Raw genomic sequence first — 25,564 nt, 5'->3', positions numbered from 1 at the left:
TGCAGGGTGCGATGGCGGCCACCTACTCGGCCCTCAACAGGAACGTCCCTCCGATCCTGGAGCCGGTGGCCTGCTCCACTCTGGCCCAGCGGAGGGGGGTGAAGAAGATCACCTCCACCGCTCTGTGACCTTTAACCCCCCTCCTCCACCCCTCCTCCCGTCAACTCTGACCTCGATCTGACCTCCGCCGGACCACCCTCCGCCCCCCCCTCCTCTCCCCTCTCCTGTCCAGTCCGGTCCAGTCCAGTCCGGCGGGACAGACTACTGATGGACCTGGGAACCGCTAACGCCAAATAGGAGCACAGAGACCGCCGCTGACCCCCTCCCCTCCCTGTCCTGCACCTTAACGGACTCTTCTGATTGGATCTCTTCTGCTGTCTTACTGTAGAGTCTCAGCTGTGGCGTCACCGATCGACAGCCGGACTGAGCTGTAACGTCTTTTCCCACCGTGGAGGCCGAGTCCTCCTGCGGTGTTGTGTGTGTTTTTTGTTTTTTTTTTGCTCTGGACAATCAGCGCTGCCTCGTAGACCCAGAGACGCGTCAGGAAAATGAAAGTACTGTATTTATTTACTTCAAAACTGGGGGAATCTGAACATAGGAACGTGGTAATCCAACGTTTAAAGAGCTAGGATCATCGTTATTATTACTGGCGTCACGGTTCTGCGTAGCTGTAGATCCTGCATTTAAAACCTCAAGTAGCCTCTGAGATGACGGCGTCTACAGAAAAGGACAGAGGGTGAGAATCAGCGCGAGAGGCAGGTTAGTGTGAGCAGAGCGGCCTCGCTGTGTGTGTTTTAGATTCACCGACAAATCAAGACTCAGGAGAGGAAACCAGAGAGCAGGAGAGTCTGGTCTTATGTGACGGTTTAGGGATAAAGAAAAGTCTCAGGTGCAGTTAGAGACTCCCAGTGTTCAGTATTTACTCCATGAACAAAATCTAATTGGTTCCTTTAGCAGTATAGATTCCTCAGACTCCAGATATTTCTGATCATTTCACTTTAAAGCTGCACAAGGCAAGTTGACGTTTTGGACGCCCCCTGGTGGCCACAGGAGGGTGAATCTTTGGCTGAAATTATGCAAAGTGACGGCATTTTACACTTAGAGGGCTGTGCACCACACAGACTTCCCTCCAGCGTCTTCACCCAGGAGCAGAAACACTGAGAGTTTAAAGCCCCTCTCAGGCTGACAGCTGTATTCTCACAGAGGAATCTTGCCTCGTGCAGCTTTAAGACACGCCAGTCAGTTTAAGTTAAATTCTAAGAAACATCTTGAGGCTTCAGGAGGTTTGGAAGACAGAGACGGGTGATTTTTGCACAACAAATGTAAGAGAGCAGGTATGAGGAGTCGTATTTTGCCCCCCCCCCCCCACACACAAAACAAACAGGAGGCTTTTGTCGCGACCTGACAATCTGTTGGATTTTTAAAAAAGGCGAGAGAGCTTCCTGCTTCCTGCTTCCACGACCGATCTCTGGCGTGAGAACACTTGAACCCGGACGACCTTCTGTAACGAGCCGCCCGATCATCTCTGCGTGTGCAGCCGACAGGGAGCTGAACTGTAAATACAAACAACGTCGAGCAACTCAGGTTTCTACGAATCAAGACAATGCATTTTTATATGTCCAGGAGGAGGGAGATGTACATAAACAAAGCACACAAGTGTGGGTGATGGGAGGAGAGCGGGATTCATCAGAGAAGCTGTGGGTGTTTAACGATAAGAAGAGTTTCATTCCAAAACTTCATCGATGCTTTTTGTCTTTCTGGATGTTTATTTCGTGATTTACAGTCTTAAACCACCTGTCGTCTGTTTTGGAATCAGACTCTTTGTGGCATCGTTTTCCACCATGTGACCAAACTGTCGGTGTCTGTGATGGAGAGGATCGTCTGTCAGCTAAACCCTTTAACAACTCACCTGTGTAGCAGATAAAACAGCACCTGCACCTGTAGCCAGGCTTCATATCCACCTTTAACCCTGGGGAATTAAAGGGTTAGTTCACCCAAATGACTAAAAGACGAACCTCTGCACTGCTTAAAGGTTTAGTTTGACTGCAAATGCAAATGTCATATAAGGAAGACAATGAAATTTTGGTGAGAAATACTGGATATAAATATTTGCCTCACTCTGCATCGTCTGAGTTCAAGTCTTCCACAAACAGACATGTTTTATGGAGACTGAAAACAAGAACAAATCATATTTCTTCTTCTAAACCCTCCAAAACCTCTGCAGTCTTTTCTACTACTCATTATCCTACGTCACAGGCTGCATAAATGTATGTGTTTCCACCAGTTTCAGCCAAACAGTAATTTTCTTTTGTCAGATTAATTTATTTTTAAAAATTCAGAGATCTGCAGAAGCAGACGTCTGACTTTCAGCCACGTTTTGAGGCTGTTCTCAGTGGCTGGAGTTGGCTGATAATAATAACTCACATTTAAATCCATCTCCATGACAAGAAGATCTGGTTTAAAGCAAGCTAGTCAGACTTTTTCCCAAAGTCAAGAATGTGTCGTTTCCTTGGAGTTTGGGTGAACTGGCCCTTTAATTCCAGCACAAGTTGTTTTTCTAGAGGAACACTCAGCTGTTAGATACGACCTCTGACCAACCAGAGTCCAGTATTCAGAGCCTTCATGGTTCAGTCTCATCAGTTTAAAGTTGTTTGTGCCTCTGCTGCAAAAAAACTAACAAAACAAAAAACCTCCATGAACGAGGAGACTGAAGACAATCAGCGAGCGCTAAAAAAAAGAACCCAGCTTTCTGTGACTCTCCCCTTCATCTGTAACCATGACCGCCTTCATCAACGCTGCGTATCTTTAGGTGAATGATTCTTCCTCTCTGTGGTCGTGTGAATGTCTGAAAACATAAAGGGATTAAAACAAAAAAAAAAAAAATCACTGCTCTGAGACAAAAAGTTTGATTTTCTTTTATTTTATATATCACATGAAATATACAAATGTTGATCTTTGCCTCGTCTATCGATGTACAGCTCTGGGATAAAGGAATGTAAAAGGAATGATTTTGTTTTCTGTAATTATAAAACAGGGGAATAGCTTTCTCTCTTCTTCTTCTCTCTCCATCTTCCTCCTCCTCTTCTTCCTCTTTCATCTGATCCTGTCAGAGACGCATTCAGCCCTGCTGCTACGCCAGCTCTCTGTTTTTGTACCTGCAGTGAGAGTTGGACTTTCTATTAAAAACAATAAAAAGGATAATCAGCTGACGATGCATCATGACTTTTATTGCGTTGCAGTTTGTTTTTAAGGAGTTAAGTGTTGTTCATCTAATCCTGCAGAACTCTCGTCTCCCTCTTCTCTCCACCGTTTCTCGTCTGTAATCCTCTGATGCTCGAGCATCTCACTGTGAGCTGCTGCTGCTACTCTTCAGCTCTGGACAACCAGTCCTTGCTCTGGTTTACCTGACGCTGACAGGCTTAATCAGCATTGTGTGAACTCGTTTTGCAGTGTAAAAGTGCACTGGACAAGAGTGACATTTTTCTCCAGCCGTCTACTCTCAATAACCAACAAAGACCAGGTGAAAACATGTTTAGAAATTTACCAAAAACTGGTTTCTAGAAGTATTCAGACCCTGTGCTGTGACACAGCTGCTTCCTGTTCCCTCTAATGATCCTTGAGACTGTCTCCAGCTCGAGTCCACCTGTAGCAAATTGATTTGATTGGTTGTTTAGAAAGACACGCCTGTGTTCACACTGCATGTCAGGACAAAAACCAAACCATGGAGCTCAAGCTCTCTGTAGACCTCTGTGAGAAAACCGTGGCTCAGTTCAGGTCAGGGAGAGTTTGTAAAGCAGGAAAACAGAGGCCTGAAACAGAAGTCAGGACTCTTCGTAGAGTAACCAGGCCTCTGCAGAGATGGACCGCCGCACCAAACAGCATTTAAAGGACTCTAAAGATTCTCTGGTCTAATGAGACAAAAACTGAACCATGTGGGCAGAGCTCCATCGCAACAGACCTGACAAACAAACCTGAACCCCAGTGACCCAGACTGAAACCCCACAAAACATCTGCAGAAAGACCTGAAGACCACAGCTTCCCATCCAGATGGAGCAAGAGGATAACCTGCCTGAATCCAGGTGTGCTTTTTTTACAGACATCACCTTTGACTGTTGAGAAACTGATGCACATTCCCTCTGTTTTTCTGACATTTTACAGACTAACAATGAAAATAATCCTCAGCTGTCGCCCTAATCTCATGCATTAATGTTTTCAGTACAAACAGTAAAACTACTTGGGTCAGTTTATTTCATGTGACACCAAAAAATAATGACAGACACAGAGCAGAGTGTCTGAGGGCGAGGAAACAAACACAGGAGCTAAAATCAGTGGCGTTTCCCTTTAATGACATGAGCTTTAAACAAAAGAAAATAAAAAAATAAAATGTTTTAAACCACCATTAACAAAAATACACGTAACAAAGATTTCATCACAAACTCATATTCACTAATAAATGTTCAGTAAAAACAGATTCTATCAGTGTTAATGCACCAAACTCCGTTCATATTTAGATTTTTAGCACCTTTTTAATATGTGTTTGTTTATCACCTTCAACAGAAACTTGTCAAGACTTTAAAAATGAACAGTTATAGGTTTATTTTACTACATATATTCATTTTTAAAAAAGGATACAAGCGTTTTTAAACCACTGATTGGAAAAAGAAAAATGTTTTGACTCATAAAACAAGTGACTGAGTAAATTTAAAAACTTATGTTTGGATGAAAGTTGTTAAACCAGGTTTCACATCATTATTTTAACAGATACAGAAGATGAGAGAGAAAAGGGTCCAAAAATAAATCACACAAAGATATGAGGACAACAAATAAAAATATATTCATTCATTTATGATTTTTTGCTGATTTCTTGTGACAAACAGACGACGTTCAGCTCTTCAGACCAAACTAAAGATGGAATAAACTGTCAATAATAATGTGAAGAAATTAGTGATGAGGAGCTAGAAGTCGAATCTGATTTGTTTTAAGAAAAGTTTGAAGGGGAAACTGAACTATTTGACTGAAATAAAGTGAGTTATTGTTCACTATTTATTCATCTGTAAGTACTTTACTTTAAGTGCTCTGGGTTGTTTGATTAAAAGTGAAACGTGAACGTCCAGGACGGTTCGTATAACGAGAGGAATCGCAGCTTGTGTGTCCTGAGTCCATACAACAGGTTTCAGTCTGTGGTGTGTTCACTGTGCACGGGAGACAACATGACGTGAACTGAAACCAGAGCGAGTGCACATTAACTACAGTCAGTACAACAGAAACACTCACAGCTGGAAAATGTAAATGAAGTGTGTGTGACGTTGAAACAGCTGCAGAAAAAAACTGGAAAACAAAAACCGTTAAATCTTTAAAAAGACAATTTGTTATTGATTTGTAAAGTTCAGTTTCCTGTTAAAAAAAACTGCTTGATTTATTTATTTTTCTGCCAGCAAAGTAAATCTACTGCGTGGTCAGTATGTATACTGCATTAGCAACACCTGTACAATCTAATACAGTCGACTTTTACAAAGATTATTCACTTGAGTTTTTGTTGATGTTGTTGGAAACGTGTCAGTCCACTTACAGGTTTATTACTGAGGTCATAACACTGACAACACACTGACCTCAGTGCCAAACACTATTTCTATTTGAGTGAATTAACAGTCTAAACCCCCTGAACGTTACAGGTGTTAGAAGCAGACTTTATGGCAGGAACAGCTGTGTTTGACTGCGTTAGACTCTACAGGTGAGTCTGGTTTGTAGTCTGGATTTGGGACATGCTGTTAAATATTTACATGGAGGCAAAAATTACAAAAACAAAACTCCGGTTGTGGAGAAAATGTCGCTGTCCTTTAGTTTCCACTGAGACCAAAACTGTGTTTATTCTACACGTGACACTGATGGATGCTACAGGATGGAGACTCCACCCAACAGCACAAGTTATGGCATATTTTGAAATACTGTAAATTCTCATTCAGACACAAGTATTCAAATAACAGCTAAGCATAAAAAAACAAAGGCCAGGTTAAAACACTGAGGGGAAAAACCTGCATTCATGAACACCTCTCTGATGGTGAAATAAGTGCTGGAAATGGACATTATATTGAATTTATTAAGACGACAGCTCAACACAGGGGAAGTTTTGAAAGTTTCTGGTCCAAATAAAAGCTTGATTCTCTCTGACACTGAGGTAAATAAAAGCCCCGGCTGTCAAATATATAACCGGTCATGTTCGGTTCAGACCGGTCAAAGATGCATAATGTCAGACATGACTCTGACAGAGAGGAGGTCACTGAGCTGGTGCTGCTTCACTGTAAAAACACTGACACAGAGAAAGAGCAGTGGAATCTGGGAGGTCAGAAGTCGGAGTCGTCTGTGGCTGAGTTTTCGGCGCTGGCGGAGACTGCCGAGCGTCTGCAGGTGGTTCTCGGCCGGCTCCTGCTTCTTCTTCTTCTTGTCGTGGTTTTTGATGTGCACGCTCAGACCCCTCTCAGTCATTTCGTAGATCTGACACTTGGCGCAGTAGAACGGCGACACTCCGACGTGCCTGAACTGATCGGCGAGGTACGACACGAGCGACTTGAAGCCTTTGTTGCAGATGTCGCAGCGGGGGATGACGCCCGGGTGCTCCTTCTCCAGGTGTCTCCTCAGACCCCACTTCGACCCTTTGAACCCCGTCTTCTCTGCCGCGTCCGGTTTGTTTTCCGTCTCCGCCGGGCAGAGGAGGCAGGTGAAGACGGCGTCCTGGTTGGCGTGGCGTCGTGTGTGTGCGTCCAGCTCGATCTGAGTGCGAACAGTTTGGTTGCAGGACGTGCAGAAGAACGTCTTCTTCCCCTCCATGAGGTGCATCTGTTTTAAATGTACAGGCCAGACCCGACGCTCTCTTGAAGAACTTGCCGGGCGGCGGGCACAGCGAGCACACCAGCTGACTTTTACCTGAGCCCATCATGTCGTTGTAGTCCTCCCCGAGCTCTAACACGCTCTTATTGCTCACTATTTCCTCCTCTTTGACCTCCTCCTCTCGTACCATCTTCCTCTTCCTCACCTCTTGCCTCGGCCTGGACGGTCTGGACGGTTTGGACGTCACCGGTGAAGGAGCTGCTGCGTTTTCTCTCGCCGCCGGATGTATAACCACCTGCTTTTTGGCTGGGAGCGATCTGTCTACAGACATTGTAAACTGATAACTCTCTCCCTCCTCCTCAGGGTTTGAATACTCTATAACATAAACTCCATCCTCCTCTTCCTCCGCCACGACCTCCTCCTCTGCGGGCATCGAGTACTCCACCTCGTAGTAGTCCACGGCGTCGTCTTTGAGCTTCCCCCCGACGTGAGACTGCTCCTCTGCGATGTGGGTGTCGTCTATTCTCACCACCGTTATCTGGTCCATCCCACCTGCTCCGTCCCAGTTTCCGTTTCCTGACGCGACGTTAGATGATGTTGCTTTTCCTGCGGCTCCACCTCGGACTGCCGGGTGCTCAGCAGACGCCTGACACGAGAAACAGATATCATTTTCTGTTTTCAGGCAGCAGATAAATCATTAAAAATCACTACTTTGCCTTGGGAGGCTTCACAATCTGCACTCCTTCTGTGCTTAGAAAAACTTCCTGTTCAAACTCTTACATTCATCGTATAAGGAGTTCATGATATTATCTTCTGAATCACCTCTTTTTTTCTTCCACCCTGAATTTTATTTTCCTCTCTATAACATGTTTATAATCCACTGCTATGTCACTGTGTTGTATTTTATTCAGTTCCATTTCCTCTACTCATTTGTGGATGATTTTATTAAACTGTGCAGCTGAGTTTGTATCAAGCTTTTTCACCACTGAAAACACTTTGTATCTTTGTTTTGATATGTACAGGATGAATACAATATATTATAATAATCACACATTTGGCTCACGCTTGTCAGATGTTTGTATGTTTGTTTATGTTTCTTCCTCTGGTTTTTGCATCTTCCTGACCTCTGTTACTGGAACACATTGCATGCAGAATCATATGTGGCAAATAAATCAGATAATAATAATAATTATTATCATTATTATTGATAATAACAACAGCAATAAATTCTGGGGTCACATATAACGTGGTTTTGCTCCAGATAACACAGATTTACTCATTTAACTTGAGCTAAGCTTTTATCAGAGCAGCTTTTTCCATCCAGAAAATGATTGTTTACAAATGTATAGCAGCAGTTATTTTATAATGCTTACAAAAACTCATGCAGTAGCCATTTATTGGTATTATTTATGTTTACGATTCAGGATATGCACTTAAAGTTAGTGCAAAATATAACTTAGTAATAATTTAGTGGTAGAACTTAAAAATGGATGTTAGGACGGTGTAAACACTCACCACGACCCCGCTGCTCAAGTCAGCCATCACAGCCGAACCTCGTTGACCAGATTCGGTGAAAACAAAACAAGGCAGCTAATGTCCAGCGAGATGCGACTGTAACTTCCACACGGAAATATCTTTTTCACTTTGCACCAGTTGGCTATTCAACGGGGGGAAACGGGAGAGCTGAAATGCACAGGCACACGTTCAGAAAGAGACGAAGATCAAGGTTTACTTGGTGCAGGAGGGGAGGCTTCGTTCAGCAGCTGAGCAGCTCCCCCAAAATGTCTAATTTTTCTCCGCACAGCTGCTCGGAGGGAAACGTCGCCCCCTGGTGGCGCGGAGGAATACAACATAATAATAATAGTGTCGGTGTAAAAAATGAACGACTTTGTTGGAGACATTTAATCTCCAAACAAATTAAAAAATCCATTATTCAAACTTTGAAGCGTTCACACTTTATTTCACGTTGGTTAGCCTTTGTAATGATAGCAATAAGATGGCGCATTTGGGAGGTAGATGGCTTTTGTTTCTGTTAACAATCACCTATTACAATAAAGCAGAGGCATTTTGAACTTCTTGGCGGGCGCATGCGCAGACCGACATTGAGACAGCGGTGGCTAGCTAGCTCAGTTCACATCTCCGCTTTCGCTGACTACTATAAACAGTTATTGTCTAACAGCTTGTCGTTTGTACCGAGCGGGATTATCGTGACCGAGGCGTGAAAGAATATGCCCAAAAATAAAGGTAAGAGAGACAGGAAGGCGTTAACGTTTGTGTGTGTTTCGGTGTTTGGTTAATTGTGTCGAGCCCGCCGCGGAGAACACACGCAGTGAAAACGTGACACCGAGCGGCTAACGCTAGTTAGCACCACGGTAAGACTCTCTTACCGAGCCGCTAACGGTGTCTGCGTCTAACTCGGCCACTAAACACGAATTTACCCGGGATTGTGATGGGGTTAGTGTAGGTCAGATAAAGTTGTTCAACGCCCTGAGCCTGTTGGCTAATGTAGTTCTGCTGCTAGCTGGCGCAGCTAACTAGCTAGCTGCTAGTTAAACCCCACCCCGGTTTGGCCTGTGACATCTTTATTTCTCTGTAATTAACCCCTGATAGCGGTAAAATAACTGTTTACCGGCTTATTGTATTAACATGGAGATTTAATTTGAGTGTCTGTGTAATGTAACATTGCTAGGATGGCGCATAATTTAGCAACGTGACGTTAGTTTAAGCGTTAGCCACAGTTTCTTGTCATTTCTGTCTCCAGACATTATCTGACCGATAAATAATTAAATAAATGTCATATTTATAACCGTTAACGGGCCGATGATGTTTGGAGGAAATGTGCCAAGTAGAAATAAAGACGGCTTGAGGTTGACTAACTGATTATATTCACTGACCTTTAACCCAGTGACTAGGATAAATAAAAATGAATGAATGTAAAGCGTGAATTCATATATTCTTGTCTCGGTTAACAGGTAAAGGAGGAAAGAATCGGCGACGTGGAAAGAACGAGAATGAGTCTGAGAAGAGAGAGCTGGTGTTCAAAGAGGATGGACAGGGTGAGTACTGGACCTGACCCTGGGTGAGAAGAGCCAGCTGTTACACCTGGAACAGTTCAATAATGATCCACTGCTTTATAGCATTACTGTGTTAGAAACCAAAAGGGAATTATGTGTTTTTCCATGAAGTGTTTAGTCACATCCTTTTAAAACCAAACGAAGAACAGGAATAATGTAGAGTTTGGTCTGACTATGTCAACACAAGGCGCTGTAGTAACTCTGTCGTCATTGTAGTCTCCTTTTAGGGTAACCATCTGGTTTTCAAAAAGATAATTAACCAAAAATGCCAGAAGGGTGTCTTAAAAAAACTTAGCCTTGCTTTGAGCATAGCTCTAAAATCCCCAAAGTGACTTATCACCATCTGGATGAGAAAGAATTCAGTCTGCTGAATGATAAGTCTTTTGATTTTTGTTTCAGATTTCCCTGGTTAATTATGTTCTAGAGAAACAGATGGTTACCTCTGTGACTTGATACATCAGGGGCACAAACTAGGACCATAGTCACCATATGCTGAAGTTCTAATTAATTTACAATAGTGAAAACTAGGAAAGAAGCAAACCTGCACATCTGTGTAGAGCTTAATCAGTTTATCTACCAACAGGTGATTCTCAGGTGGTGGTAAATTTAAGCATCTGCATCTGAGAGGACAATGTTTGGCATCTTTGCCTGATGAATGACTGAAGCAATAAATTAATGGTCAGACTTGTTACTGTTATTTTCTTTTACTTGTTATTTCAGCATCAGTGTGCTGTGCTATAAACAAACTGGCAGCTTAGTGGCAGAGTTTGCTGCTCCTCAGAGGAGGAGAATCTGTGTAGCAGAGTTATTAGAAATAAATCATGACACACACATCCAGTACAGAGGAGGTGGAGTATATGACATGATTGATTGACATCCAGTCAAAATTGTCACAGAGAGCCTCACTAGATGGTAGCATCAGCCTGCAATCAGAGGTGCTCAGAGCTTTGACTGCAGAGCTCAGCGCTGCCAAAATCCCTGTTAGAGTGGAAGTGAGCCCAGTGTGTGGAGGAGGCTTTGCTTGTAAAGGCTACACTCACTTAATGCACATAGTCTTGTTTGGAGCAGGGAACAGAGCCTCCAGAGAATATTTATTTATCACATTTTCTGCAAATCATCTGTTTAAGTGTCTAGGTCATGTGCATCACATCGGACTGTGTATGTTTTTAAAGAACATTTTCGAGGAAGTAGAAATGGTAAGGCCACAAACCAGGGATTTTGCATTTCCATGGTTTGGATCATAAGCTTTGGTGGAAATGAAACTGGAACTAATTTTCAGCAGCAAATATATTAAATTATTATTCAGTCAATCTATTATTAATAGATTATTCAGGAAGAAAACATACGCAGGGTTTGTTTATATCATTGGGCTTTTTCAGCGAGCTGCATGGATGTCATGTGAATAAAAATATCTATTCTAAGACCAGAATAATGCTGTTGTTTCCACTCGTTTCACCCCAAACACTCCTCCACTTTCTCTTTCTGTTTTTTTGTGCAGCTATGACAGTAGAAGCTTCCCATTCAGAATCCATTAATACCGAGGCCTCTTCTCTTCCCTCTCCTCATCTCTTTTTGTCTTGCACTTTGCTCTTTTCTGTCATGAATTATGTTTCGAGTTTTGCCCTAGATGACTATTAAAACACAGACCATACTCATTAAATACATGACGTTTGCTGTGTGCTGTAGCACCACTGCTCATTTTCCCTGAAGTTTAATTTATGGATGATATTACATTCCATAAAAATGCAGTCATTTCTGCTGATGCTAGCAGATATGCCCTTTATTTCAGCTGAGGGGGAACACTTCAATTACAAAACGCTGCAGGAAACTTCATTTATTATGTATTTTATTTCATTTAAGCCATTATCCTATTTGCTTTTTAATAGTTTTTATATTAATCAGGCAGTTCTCCAGCCAGCAGTGTTTAAGAGAAGGACCTGCACACTGTGTTATTGTTATCTTCCTGTGTTGTTGGTAGAACTGAAACATCTTCTCAGCTGGAATGTCCCCATCATGGACGTTGCAGCTCATTTTATCACCTTGAATTAACCATCTCCTGCTCTCTCGTGTTTTCCAGAATATGCTCAGGTGATTAAAATGTTGGGGAACGGACGTCTGGAGGCCATGTGCTTTGACGGCACCAAGCGGCTCTGCCACATCAGAGGAAAACTCCGGAAAAAGGTAGGAATGTCCGGACCGTCCTCTCACACCTTTTCCCTACCGACACACACACACACACACAGGAAACCCCCTGATGTAGTGCTGAATCAGCGTGGTCTCAATGGTCAGTCAGCCGCCGTTAATGTGGCAGCATGGACTCAGCTGACCGTGTGTGTGAGGGTTACAAAGTGCAGTGTATTGTAATCTCTGCTTTGTTTTGTTTTCCTCCAGGTTTGGATTAACACGTCAGACATCATCCTGGTCGGACTGAGAGATTACCAGGTGTGTGTTGGTCACTCACACAGGACACAGATGACTGTTTACACTGCACTTATCAAAGCAGCAAAATGTCTGTGGAAACTGTTACTGATATAGACGGCTGAAACCGTACACTCGTTTCAGTTTCAACAAAAACTGATCCAAAGCAGTGCGCCTGTTTTTATTTGATTTGAAGTGGAGTGTTTCAAATGTGGGGCTTATTTAAGATCTGAAGTTCAAGAGGATATTCAGTCGTGTTTTTAGGAGATACTCTCCAACAGCTGAGCTAAAGAAAGTTACTCATGCCTTCATTTGACCCTGTCTTGATTATTAGAGCTCTGTATTCAGCACTTAGTGAAAAAGCAATACATTATCTGCAGAATGCAGCTTCCAGGCTTTTACAGGATATCTGCAGACCTTGAAAAAGCTTTAAAGCATTGATATCACTTTCCTTAACATAAAAGGCCCTAGAAGGTTTTAAAAAAGATTTAAAGTTCACTTACGAAAGGTCAGATGTATTTATTTTAGCCTCCTGTAAGCAGAAATGTTGCTTATAAAACGTTTTTGTATTTGATTCTTAGCAAAAACTGACCTGACCTCATGTAAAATTCATATTTGATTCATCCATTTGTCTGCTGCTGCTCATCCAGGTCATGTTTAATGATTAATCTTACGTGCTCCAAGTTTCATTTCTGACCTACTGAGCTCTTATGTACAAGGACACACTCAGGTCAGCAGAAAAGTCTCTCGTCACAGTTCCTAAATCTAGATTTGCTACCACTGCAGATGACTGTGGAGTTGCTGTCAGGGCATTTTAACTGTGGAGCGACTAAACTACCACTCACACTCCACTGCTACTTCTGCGTTTTCCTTGACAGTTTCCATGACACTTAATTGATTTTTTAATACATTCTCACTTAATCGTTTTGCTTTTCATAGTTTGATCAGGGTATGTGTCGGCCTTGAAAAAGCTTAAAAGCTCAAAAGTCTTTTACATAGATCTGCAGGCTTTGTCAACAGCTCTGAAGTCACTGTACAGTCACTTCATACTCACATGATGTGATGGTGTTTCAGATGTAAAGTGTAATTTGCTTCACAGTCTTTTCTGACGCTCTCACCATCTATAAAACACGTCGTCGATGCCACAGCCTCTGTCTCACATCATAACTTGTGTTTCAGGATAACAAAGCTGACGTCATCCTCAAGTACAACGCAGACGAGGCTCGCAGTTTGAAAGCGTACGGAGAGCTGCCAGAGCACGGTGAGTTAAAAAGACACACAGCTGCTGGATCAAAAACTGTAGTGAAACAAGACCAGGAATTTATTTATAGCCTGGTGTGGACTGAGATAAACTCTGTCTAAAGGTCTTCAGACCACATCAGTTCTCTGTAGCTTCTTGTTTATACCAGGCTCATGTTGTTGTAGTATTCCTGTAAGTTTAGGAACAGGTGGAACTGGCAAAATAAAACCTGCAGTTCCCATCTTTAAACAGCAGAGGTCCTCACTCTCCTGAACCTTTTCCCTCTAACGTGCAGCATTTTGCATCCACACCACTTTGATTTCATCGAAATGCAGCAGCAAGATTCAGATTTTCTGATCCATGGACATATTCTGTAGTGTAGTATTTCCTGTTTTAACGTCTTACTCTGTCGTCGTCGTCCTCGCAGCCAAAATCAACGAGACAGACACCTTCGGGCCCGGAGACGACGATGAGATCCAGTTCGATGACATTGGCGATGATGATGAGGACATTGATGACGTAAGTCTCTTTTAAAGTTAATGATTGACTCTTTTTATTCTTATTTATTTAACTTCATTCCTCTCCTAAATCTTATTTTATCACTTAGGCAAAACAAAAAATGTCCAAACAGAAGCAGGTAATCTGAAATTGATTTCAGTTACTGTTATTGATAAAGATACATAACAAGATTTGACTGATCTGATTATGCATTAATTGTGTCAGTATTTTGGCTGATTGTTTAAGTCATTTTCCAAAGGGAAAAAACAAAAATTAGCTGGTTTTCATCTTTCAAATGCAAATATTTAATACTTTTCTTTGTCTAATGTGAGTAAACTGAATATTTTCAGGTGTAGAAGTGTTGTAAAATAAAAGTAGAAATAATTCTGTTTCTTCTCTTTTTTTTTTTTCAGATCTAAAGCCCTGCTTGTAGAGGGGGAAGGTGGGATTTTACTAGAGATGCTCCGATTGGGATATTTTGAGCCGATACACCACACCGATAATAATTATTTTTATTAAGATCAGCCTATGCCAATCCAATACAGTTTATTAATATACAGTATGTTTCAATTTATTCCAGTTTGTTTACCATCAGTAGACATCTTTGTTGTTTGAGGTAAAAAAAAAAAAAGAGAGATCAGTACTTTGAGTTTATTGTCAGGATGAATGAAAATGAGATGCTGCTTCAGTACGACTGTCTGAGTTATCACTCGTAGCAACTGGAGGGCGGGCGATGCAGCGGGCTGCCTGGCGACTGACGATGACACAGACCGTTTCCTCTTTCTGCCTTCACGCAGTTGGATTGGAGAATCAGAGTAGGCTGATCACCAGCATCATATTTGGGGTGAATATCTGGAGCATTGCTAGATTTTTACCTTTTTGCTTCTAACATCAACAAAATGGCGAATGTGCCATTTTTCCTTCACTGAGTTATTCTTTCTTCTTCTTCTTTATTTTCCTATATAGTCCAAACACTCACTGTTTTGTAGAGGCTGATGCCGATACTATGACTGCAAAATATCCCACACCAAATGCGTCATCTTTTAAAAATGTATTTATATTGATTTCACACTATGTGGAATTTAGCAACAAGTACAGAATCTCTGGATTCGCCAATAAAAAGATAAACCATTTGTGTTTTTTTTTTTTAAGTTTTTTTTCTTTTTGGCAGTCGTATCATTGTAGCTGTAGCCTGTAAGATAGTTTATAAAGTTGAAGACAGTTTGAAAGCTGTTTCTTAATGATAGAAGAAAGATAATAACACTGAGTATGGCTCTGTTTCTTATTTTTGTCAACGTCCTGTCCCACTCAGAACGAATCCAATTGAACTGAACCAGTGGCCAAATGAAGGCGATCCCTTTCCCCTGAAATCAAAAAGAGAAATGTATTTTTCTGTGGCTTTTCCCTTATTCGTGTTTGTTTTTTTGTTTTCCGTGTTCTGTTTTGAACTCTTCGCTGCTCGCTCTGTGGCTTCAACACACAGTGAAGCTCGGCCCGGTCGGCCGCTCTTGTCTCGCGTTAGACCAGCGGTTCCCGAACTTTTTACACCACAGATTCACACCAGTAAAACCTCACAGCAGAGCCATCTGTCTTACTTTACTCTGAACCTCTAGAAAATCAAATAACAGTGATATATATTACAGTACATTATATCTATTTTCCTTCTTCCTCCCCCCTCTGGAAACGTCCCCATGTTCCCTGAGGGGGCCCAGCACCTCAGTTTGGGAACCACTGCTCTAGACCACACGGGGCCTGTTGCTGTTGTTGCTGTAACTCTGAATTAATAAAAATGTACTATGATGTTTGAAGGCTGGGTTTCCAATAAAGATCTTAACTCCACTGACCTGGCAAAGTGGTTTTTAGGCGCCTAACGCACTTCTTGTGCCGGTCTGACGGTGGCGAGATTGAGCTAAAGTAGAAGGAGGTCTGAGGTTAACTGGACTAATGTCCTTCACAGCTGCAGGCTGAGAACATCCAGGGCCACTGGGTGTTGACAGGGCACGACAACAAGGCTGCTGTGATGCTATTTTTGTCAGTAGATAGGAGACAAAACATTATCAGCAAGAGTTAATCCATCTCCATCCAGCATCTCCAGGGCTGTAGCTCAGCACCTGATCCTGACCTCTGACTTGTTTTCTGTGGCTTTCTCTTCTTCATCTCGATTGGCTTGAAAATGACATTTACTGATACTGTTACCTGTTTTTTTTTTAGATCATATGTTGTCCCAGGTTGCTGCTCAAGGATGGAAATCCTGTGTTATCTTTGTTTTAGATGAGTTCTGCAGATTATAATACAGTGGCTAGTTTTAATTTCAGTTGTTAGGCCTTTTTCTTTTATTTCTTTTTCTCTCTTTATTGTGACAGAACACCCAAATTACCTTTTTTCTGTCCCCATGCAGCATCAACTAGTTTTTATTATTATACCACAGCAAAACTATAGAATCCAGGTTAAGATCAGTATAAAATCAAATGTTACTTAAAGAAATGCTTTGGGATTTATACTTGGAAACAACCTAATGAAGAAAAAGACCCTAATTATTACTTTTAAACTGGTAGTTTTCATGTAACATCACTGAAAAAAGAAATATATCTACCTTCCTAATATGAATTTAGCCAAGACCAAAGCCTCTTAGATTGCACGCCAGTGATATTTTTGGTCATGATTGGTTTTATGAGTTTATTTCTAATATAGTGTCTATACTTATTTCTGCCATCTGCCATGACTCAGTGAACCCTGCATGTGAGTGTGTGTGAGCAGACTGAAAACAGCACTGACCCATATAACATGTCAACAGCAGCAGGCAGCCTGTTTGCTGTAACCGTGACGTAACGCCGCCGCTGGGGCTCGCTTGTGCCTGGCACGTGTGCTCTGACACGAGCTGGAGAGCCACGCCAAATTAGGCATCCACGTGAGGGAGGGAGGGGGAGAGAGAGGGGGCAGACACAGTGGTGATAACAGTCATTTATAACAAAAACAATGATTGCAAATATTGGTTCAGCTGTTTGTAGTTGCAGTGGTGGAATTTACGTACATTTGCCCAAGTACTGTATTTAAATTTGAGGTACATGTCCTGTATTTACCACTTAACTATTGTGAAACAGCTGAAGTTACTGCAGTGATGATGAGTTTAGTCCTTTATCGTGCAAAGATGGCAAATATTTAATCTCTCCAAATTCTCAGATGTGATTTACTGATTTTAATATTCTTTATTCACTTCGAGGTTTGTAGCAAGAAAGGGTGTAAATATTGTAATTGTGAAGGGCGTCTCCATGGATGGATTACTGAATGGGCCTACTGGGCACAGGACCAGGGGCCCAATGGGTGTGTGGGTCCCCTGTGCCAGACCCTCTGTTTCAGCAATCTGCCGATTAATCCATGATGAAATTAATTGTTAACTGCAGTCAGATAGCTCCACTTCAACCAACCACAACAATAATATCCTGCTTTTACATTACTACACAGTCCCAGAGGCCATTGTTCTAGTACTGAGTACTTTAAACACTTTCCCTTATCACAGTCCTACCTACATACTTTTACTTCAATGTAAGATTTGTACCTGTAACAGAGTGTTTCTACAGTGTGGTATTAGTGTTTTTGGTTTAGTAAAGGATCTAAAAACTCCCTAAAATTGTTATTTTTGCAAGTTTTAATTCCTCCGCCAAGCTGTATAGGTCTTTGGCAGCGGGATACCTGGTTGCTAGGCAACGCAAAACGGCGTGAGCGCTGAGGGCGTGAGTGGCGATTTTCGGCGCATTAATATGTAAATTAGCCAACTGTGAGGCGGTCACAGATTAATCATATTTCTGTTTTAAAAGCAATGGACAAATAAAATCGCGTGACGAGCTGTTGATAAAATTTATCCCCTTTAAGTATATTTTTTCTTTTTAAGAGAAGACAGGTTCAGCCACATAGAACAATTGGTAACATCTCTTTCTTTAAATTTTGTTTTTACATTTTTTTTAAGGTAGTGAGAAAGTAGACCCAACCGTTGATTCTCTTTCATAATTCAAAAATGGCTACAATATTGGCAGTGACAGTGGTTTAAAAGCATAGCTACGTTATATACTCCCCTCCCTCCTCCGTATCTCTGCCATAAGCTCCCCTACTCTTGCTATCGTATGTGGGTTTTTTTTCCTCCGTCTTCTCCTGAGTCATTGTGCTGAAACACCGGCGGTCGGTCTCCTGTGGTTTTTAACGGTTTTCGGGCTCTTGTCAGGTCCCTGCAGTGAAAAAAAAACGACGACCGTTAGGATGACGAAAGTAGCTTCAAGCCGTCATGACATGACAGGTAAGGAAAATATATGCTGTCAATACCAATAAATGTATAAAAATGGATGTCTGATTTATTTGCACACAGATGCTAACGCTTAATATATAAGAAAATTGAGTTACAGTCTTAAAATACAACGAATTTCCCTTTAAAAACCCTGCATGGACCAGCCCAGTTTGAGACTTCTTTATGTCATGCTATGCTTTGTGTTTGGTATTTTATTTTAGATCAGCATAAATGGGTACGGTTGTAGGGTTGGGTTTTCATTCACTGCGGGTCCCAAGCGTTTCAAAATAATTTACAGCATGATGTCAAAAGGTGATGGGCATATCATCTCCATATGTAGCTTAAATGCTATTTCAGAGCATGAAAATATAAATATGTGAAGCTGTAATACATAATAGAAAATACAGAATATGCTGAATTTCACACATTGTCTCAGTGATGTAAAATTAGATGATGTCTGGTCATTACATTTGTTATAAACAGTGTGTTCTTTATAAAAATGTGTATACAATATCTTCTCATTTTCTTCTACATCCCTGTTTACTGACTGACAGGCTGCTTGATGATCATGTGTCATACATATATCATATATCATATGATCATATGTCACACACCTCAGCTGAATACAGTAAAAGCCTTTAAAACATGTGATTCAGTTTTTTTTTTTCATGTGATGTAATTTTGACTGAGGATGAAGCTAAGCAGGACCCATGGGACACTTGGGACAGATTTGCATGTATTTGCATATCTAATAACTGCATGTGTGTGAGTGTTGTGAGAGGACCTTTTTTTAGCTTTCTCCTGTAACTGTGTGCAGTCGTCACAGTCGGTCGATAGATGTCCTCGGGCTGCTTTCATGTCAGCTTGACAGATTGAGAAATGAAAACACTGCAGAGAAAGAGCTAAAGGTCACACTCAGGGGTCCTACACTGACATCTGACCCTAAAGGCGATGCAGTGACTGACAGGAGATTTATTGGCATTTAACCGCTATGACAAGTGTGTCTTATTGCCAGTATTGGAGTTCCCTCCATATTGACAAATGCAGAAGTCACGTTCACCGCTCCGGCTTTACATTTTTAGCTGTATTTGCCTCTCGGGCCAGTGTTGCATGAATCATGTCTGACTCCTCTCTCCAAAACACAGCACTGGCCCCTCCTCCTGCGCCGCTGCTCACCAATAGGCATGCATCACCTTCCCGATCGCCATCCAGTCACCACAGCCCTCCAGGTAAACTTTTAGTCAGGCTACAGCCTTTGATGTGCTCCATTGTCTTCATGATGCAGGGCAGAATAAATTGGAAATATGACAGGACCAAGATGAAAAAATCAACCACCAAGTGCAAGCAATGTTTGAATTATACTCTGTATTTAGTGTGGTTGGAATCACAAATTCATACACAATAATTACACACAGGCCCCTGAATATAAAACATATGTTAAACCCTTGCAACCTGCAGACAGCCAAACTAATCTCTTATTTTTTCCTTCATCCGTTTGAAGGCTCCCAGCTGCATTTAGCAAAAGAGCGACGGGACAACAAAGAGAAGACACAAGGTAAGACTGACTCTCCAGCTGGTGGAGCTCTGTGTGGTCCATCCTCTGCGTCTGTCACTGGCACACACACACACACTCTCACACACTATGGGTTGGTGCCAATCCAATGCAGATTCAATGCATCTTAACAATATTAGTAGTAGTTATATAATGTAGTGATTGTGAAGCCTCTTAAGGCAGAATTGTAAATTGAGGGTATAAAAATGAATGGACTTCACTTTACAAATATCAGCAATAAATGTATTCAATTATCCAAAGTAACTGAATAAAGTATAAAGTACTGGCCCATAAAATGTGGTGAAATCTTAAATCCAAGGATAAGGTTTTCAAATGTCATGTTTTGTCTGAATAACACCCAGAGATATTCAGAAGACTATCACAGCAGACTAAAGAAATATTCACATTTAAGAAGCACAAAACTGTGAATTTTGGATTTTTTTCTTGATGCCAATTCATTTTCTGTTGATCGACTAATCACATAATCTACTGATTAAGGTAATGCAAGAAGGAAAAGATTGAAGAAGCAAATAAAGGAGAAAGGGAGATGAAAGAAATGTCTTCTGGTAATCTCTAAAAGTGATGATGACGATATGATAGACGATATTTTGGAGATATGAGACTTTCACCCTGCTGCCAGAGCTCCACCTAACACTGAGGACATCAAGGTCACTTGGTGGTTTAAAGGATAGATTCACAATTTTTCAAATCTGTCTTAAATCAATAGCTACTGTGGCAGCCCATATAAACACTGAGGCTGTCTTTACCTGCTCAAATCATCCTTCTGCTCATGTTGGCATTTAGAAAAATGAGCTTCCACTGTAAGTGATGGGAGACAATATCCACAGTCTTTGTTTTGTGCAACAAACGTAGTCAGACACTGATCTGAAGCTAATCTTAATCTTCAGAATTCAAGTAGATATCTTTCAAAGTTACAGTCTCTTCAGTGTAAATTCGCTCTGTCAGTGCTTCCCTGTTGAGCTGCAGTGGAATAACAGCCCCAAAACCAGGGATTTTTACACAGCATCTCGTTTCGTGCAGAGCTGTCGGACGTGCTGCGAGATAAGGAGCGTCGGGCGCAGCAGCAGCTGGAGCGCTGCGCCGAGGAGCGCGGGAGGAAGATGGAGGAGCAGAGGAGGAAGGAGCAGCAGCGCAGGGCGGCGGCTGAGGAGAAGAGACGGCAGCAGCAAGAGGCAGAAAAGGTCAGAGGTCACAGCACACCAATCACACACCCACTGCTCATTAGAAGAGGTGGGAGAACAGTGACATCTCGCTGCTGGGGTCAAAACATAGGGTGGTTTTTTGTTATTGATGTGGATCCTTGTGGTGTAACTGTATTAAAGGGTAATTTGTAGATCAGTTTTTACATGAGCTTATCAAAGGTAAAACCTATAAAATTAACTGAATTATGATTTAAATCAGGCATTCAGTGGTTCTTCAGTGGAATTTATACCAAATCTTATTTGTCAAACCAATTTATAGAACTTGTTAACATGCTTCTTGATCATTTTTTCAATGAAAGTAATTTTTCTAGAGTAAATATAACCAAGTATTTAGATGTTTATGTGGTAGAGCTGGACAATATGATTAAAACAACATCACAGTATCACAAAAATACACAACAATAATCCAAATGTTCCTCAGCTACTTATGTGTCCTGCTCTAAATGCAGCGTTCATATAAATGTCAGCTACCAGATCTTGTTTACTACCCCTTCATCTTACCCCTCCATCACACACTCACAAGCTCTGACTCAGTAACAAGACCTCAGGATGAAACAGGAACGATTGACTTCAGTGATGAGAAACATCAAGCACCAGTGATCCTCCTCCTCTCTTTTTCTCTCTCTGAACTATCTGCTCCCCGACGCTGAATTAATGGAGTCGATCCATAACTAGAGTCGGTGTGTTTCCAGCTGTTGTTAGGCCGAACCAGAGTTAAAGGGAATAGCAAGTAATTAATGCAGAAGCTGTGATGACTTTCTGTCGGCTGACCAATTGTGTGCACTCAACTGGAACATGAGAAGTTCAGGCAGGGTTTTCTGCATCAGAAGTGGCAGGTTGTTCCCGTGCAGAGAACCTGATTAAAGCCTGTAGTGTCCAAGATAAATAAATAAAAACATGCCTTTTTCTCAGAAAACACAAACAAGACTCATCACTTTGTTCACTGCTCTGCATGAGTCATGAGTGGGCATCACTTGGCTGAGAACCATCGACTCATATTATCATTATTATAATCTCTTTGCAGAGTCCAACATGAATTATCTGCTGTGTTTGTGCAGTAATGCCGCCAGTTCGACCCGGAGCATAAATTATTAGCGCCTGTTGAGATGGTGAGGAGCACATAAAGGGTTAACAAGTCCCGAGTCAGTGACACGGTCCACAGAGAGTTCACCATTCACATCTCAGAGGGGAGGGTTTCGGGGGGTTCACTGTCTCTATTGATTTAAAGGCTCTGTTTGCATGCTAACAGCCCCCTCCTCCCTCCATCCTCCACACACTCATATGCATAATCTAATGACATAATGATTGGTCAGTCTCATGGGGGGATGACATCACTGCCAGCGTATCATGTGCCGTTTACTGGAACAGACAGTCGATGCTCGCAGTGCTGTGACAAGCACATATTTCTCCTCTGAGCAGGAAAAATAATCAATGTGATACAGATTATACAGAAGAGTACAAACCAGGTTACATGAGGAGTTAATATAGGACTTAAATCTAAAGTTTTGTTTTGTCTAATGCATTATTTTCTGGATTGTTGGACTGTTTTGTCTGATTATCAGTGCTGAAAGTATTTAAATGAACTATATTAACTACGATATGACAAAGAACAACAGGAAATCCTCACATTTTAGAAGCTCCTGAAAAACACTTTTTAACAATTAAATGATTTTCAAAATAGCTGCTAATTTATCTTACACCAATAAACTAATTGATTAACTGACTAATCGTTCTACTCTATATTGTTTTTGTGATAATTAAAGCCCAAAAATAAATTAATTTCAGAGGCTTTTTTATGCAATTTTTTTAAATTTTCAGTTTAAAATTTGCTGGGAGTTTGGTTTAGGGTCATCAGTTTTGTAATGCATAATATTTTGATTGATGATGAAGCACTGCAGATGTAAATCAGTACATTATGACTAACTGTGGCACATTTGCCTTTTAATTAATCTGGATTAATGCACTGCCCCTGACGAATAAAACAAAAATCAAGAGTCATAATTTTATGCATCTGTGAATAAAGTCAGGGGTGGTTTAATTAGCTTGCACAGCCCTGGCAGGATTACTTTATTGTACTTTATTTACTTTATTATACTATACCATATACTATTCTATGTTATATTAATTGTCAGTGTTTGTCAGATTCTCCCACAGACCTGAATCAAGTTGCAGCAAATGACTCATGGCTGCAGTCTGCTCATCCGTTCTGCTTTATTCTTCTTTGATCTATATCTTCAGTATATCTATATCACTCCCTCCCTCACTACACATTTCTGCCACCTCCCTCTCTCCCTTTAAACCCTCTCTCTCCTCCCTCCTGCAGCTGGTGCGTGACTCTGCATGCACCTTCAGCAAACAACCACCCCCCACAATGCTGAGGTGGGGCCTCTCCATCTTTTATATTTAGACCATTCTCCAGACCAGTGTATCAGCTTTATATTGTGCAGTTACTGTATACGCAACTGCTGTCTGCTCGCAAACACCACCACCATAAGAGTTGTTGATTGAAAAACCAGTATGAGACGTGGTTGTAAACAGAAAGCTGGTCCACATGTCGAGCAGGAACTCAAAGATCGACGCGGTAAAAGAGAAAGAGAGTTGTCTCTTATCCCAAATTAAATCTTTATGTCCTTTTCAGGCCCTGCAGCAACAAAATAATGTCTGCATGTGATCATAAACACCGATCCTCACAGAGAAGGAAATAAACAAATATTACATTTTTAAAAAATCTAAATAAATACAGGTTTACTATTTACTTTCTATTAATTAATAAACACATCAATAAATATACTAAATGTGTCCAAAAAAGTCAATTATCTTAAACGAAACTGGACGTCCAGTGGAAGACAAGTGTTCTCATTGATGTATTTTTATAATGTATGAGCCCATATTTATTTAAAAGGCTTTTTATTTTTAACCATCCACTTGAATGCTTGGAACAGGATTTTGATGCCACACCCAAACGACACCAGAAGAGGGTCACACTCAATGACAAGATGCTACTTTATTTATTTGACCTTCATCAATATCACAACTATGCAGTACAGATGTCTGTGAAATTCCAAATGCACCAGTGATTGCCTTGAAGGTTATTGGTTTGCACTGAGCAACGTCAATGAGATATTTACATAGTGATCAATATGCAGCAGTGAGACTAAGAGGAAGGTAGAGGCAGGTCTCCTTTAATAATGTGACATAATACAAAGCATCTGCAGGTCTGAAAAAGCTTTAAAAGGCAGTGAATTCAGTAAAAAAAGAATGTAAAAGGTTTTAAATTTTGCCTGCTGTAGGTAATAATGTTGATTGTCAGCTGTCAGGACATGTACAGCTATAAACTAAAGGTGGGATTGTGCTGCAGGGGTAACTACCTCGCTATAGTAGCGAGGAAACTCACTGACTCATTATAAGCAAATGTCAATTTCAGCAAAACAGATAAGTGAACTTAAAGCAGCTGTAATCAATACTTTCTGAGTTTCAGGTCTTTGTTTATCTGTCCGGACCACAACTTTACTCCCACTGCTCTCAGAGAATCGTTTTCAGCTGCAGCAGGCAGTTTTTTGTTTTTGTTGTTTTTTGTTTTTTTTCTGAGGAAAAAGCTGTAAAAAGCCACTTTTCACTACCTGCTCAGCAGCAAACAGCAGACACACACAGTTAGAGTCTAGCTGGTGGACACAGTGGAGCATTTAGCAGCCAAAGAGCCAGATATTTCCCTCAGGAGGTGGTGGAGACCAAAAACAGAGCCAAAAGAGATCAGTTTCCTGCCACTAATCTGCGTCCAAATTGCAGCAATTTGATCAATCATACAGGGATCACTGACAAACTTTGATAAATAACCCTCAACCATATGCTCCCTCTATGGTTCTCCATCATACTCTACAGAAACCCTGTAATAACCCATGAAATCTCTTCAAATCATTGTGATATTTTATGATGTATCAAGTATATTGTATTGTTTTTGTTGTGGAGGAAAGAGGCAGAGGAGGGTAGGAAGCATGAAGGAGACTGGAGATGAAAACAAATGCAACCAGTATCAATATCCAATCCACCCACTGTGTGTGTGGGGGTGGTGACGGGTTGCAGTTTGTCCCCTCCTGTCTGGTTAAAGTGCTCTGTGAAATAGACAGTCATTAGGGAGAGAGAGAGAGATCGAGGTAGAGAGAGAGAGTGAGGGTGGGGTGAACAATTGTGAGGTGGGAGAGAGAGATAGAGAGGGAATCAGTGCTACCTAGAGGGAGCGGCAGACGGAGAGAGAGAGGCAGAGAGGAGGAGAGAGAGCTGCTGTATTATGTATCAGTGAGCGACAGACGAGCGAAACGATCGAGCGCTGGTGACCGCCACCAGGCAGTTTTCAGACAAGTGTGAAGAGCGCGGAGGGGCGAGGCTGCTGCTGCTGCTGCTGCTGCGTGGTTGCATGCGGTAACCATGGCGCAGCCGTCTCCCTGCGCATCGCCGGGCGTC

At 41.6% G+C, this 25,564-nt stretch overlaps 4 protein-coding genes across 4 annotated transcripts in view; 3 read left to right on the top strand and 1 right to left on the bottom strand.

The window, feature by feature from the left end:
- rps6ka3b (ribosomal protein S6 kinase, polypeptide 3b) overlaps positions 1–3,209 on the top strand; it is a 41,086-nt gene extending 37,877 nt beyond the window's left edge. The window contains 1 exon segment of the mRNA XM_018679210.2: positions 6–3,209. Coding sequence (XP_018534726.1) covers positions 6–128 — 123 coding nt within the window. The 3' untranslated portion in view covers positions 129–3,209.
- Positions 1,357–8,614, bottom strand: LOC108885026 (uncharacterized). The gene is made up of 2 exons (XM_018679211.2): positions 8,341–8,614; positions 1,357–7,471 (listed from the first exon to the last, which is right to left on the bottom strand). Exons 1-2 carry the CDS (start codon positions 8,365–8,367, stop codon positions 6,476–6,478), a joined length of 1,023 nt encoding a protein of 340 aa, XP_018534727.1. The 5' UTR covers positions 8,368–8,614; the 3' UTR covers positions 1,357–6,475.
- Positions 8,615–8,902: 288 nt separating this feature from the next.
- Positions 8,903–15,894, top strand: eif1axb (eukaryotic translation initiation factor 1A X-linked b). Its single transcript, XM_018679212.2, has 7 exons — positions 8,903–9,069; positions 9,798–9,881; positions 11,977–12,080; positions 12,291–12,341; positions 13,497–13,578; positions 13,985–14,076; positions 14,469–15,894. Exons 1-7 carry the CDS (start codon positions 9,054–9,056, stop codon positions 14,472–14,474), a joined length of 435 nt encoding a protein of 144 aa, XP_018534728.1. The 5' UTR covers positions 8,903–9,053; the 3' UTR covers positions 14,475–15,894.
- A 140-nt stretch (positions 15,895–16,034) lies between these two features.
- map7d2b (MAP7 domain containing 2b) overlaps positions 16,035–25,564 on the top strand; it is a 23,736-nt gene continuing 14,206 nt past the window's right edge. Inside the window, 4 exon segments of the mRNA XM_018679129.2 lie at positions 16,035–18,343; positions 19,477–19,560; positions 19,833–19,886; positions 20,925–21,085. Of these exon segments, the coding sequence (XP_018534645.1) occupies positions 18,307–18,343; positions 19,477–19,560; positions 19,833–19,886; positions 20,925–21,085 (336 nt within the window). The 5' untranslated portion in view covers positions 16,035–18,306.

Source organism: Lates calcarifer, linkage group LG24 (genome assembly GCF_001640805.2).
Source record: "Lates calcarifer isolate ASB-BC8 linkage group LG24, TLL_Latcal_v3, whole genome shotgun sequence".
Classification (NCBI taxonomy): Eukaryota; Metazoa; Chordata; class Actinopteri; family Centropomidae; genus Lates; species Lates calcarifer.
Note: the sequence above shows the minus strand (reverse complement) of the source record. Positions and strands in the feature narration are given on the sequence as shown.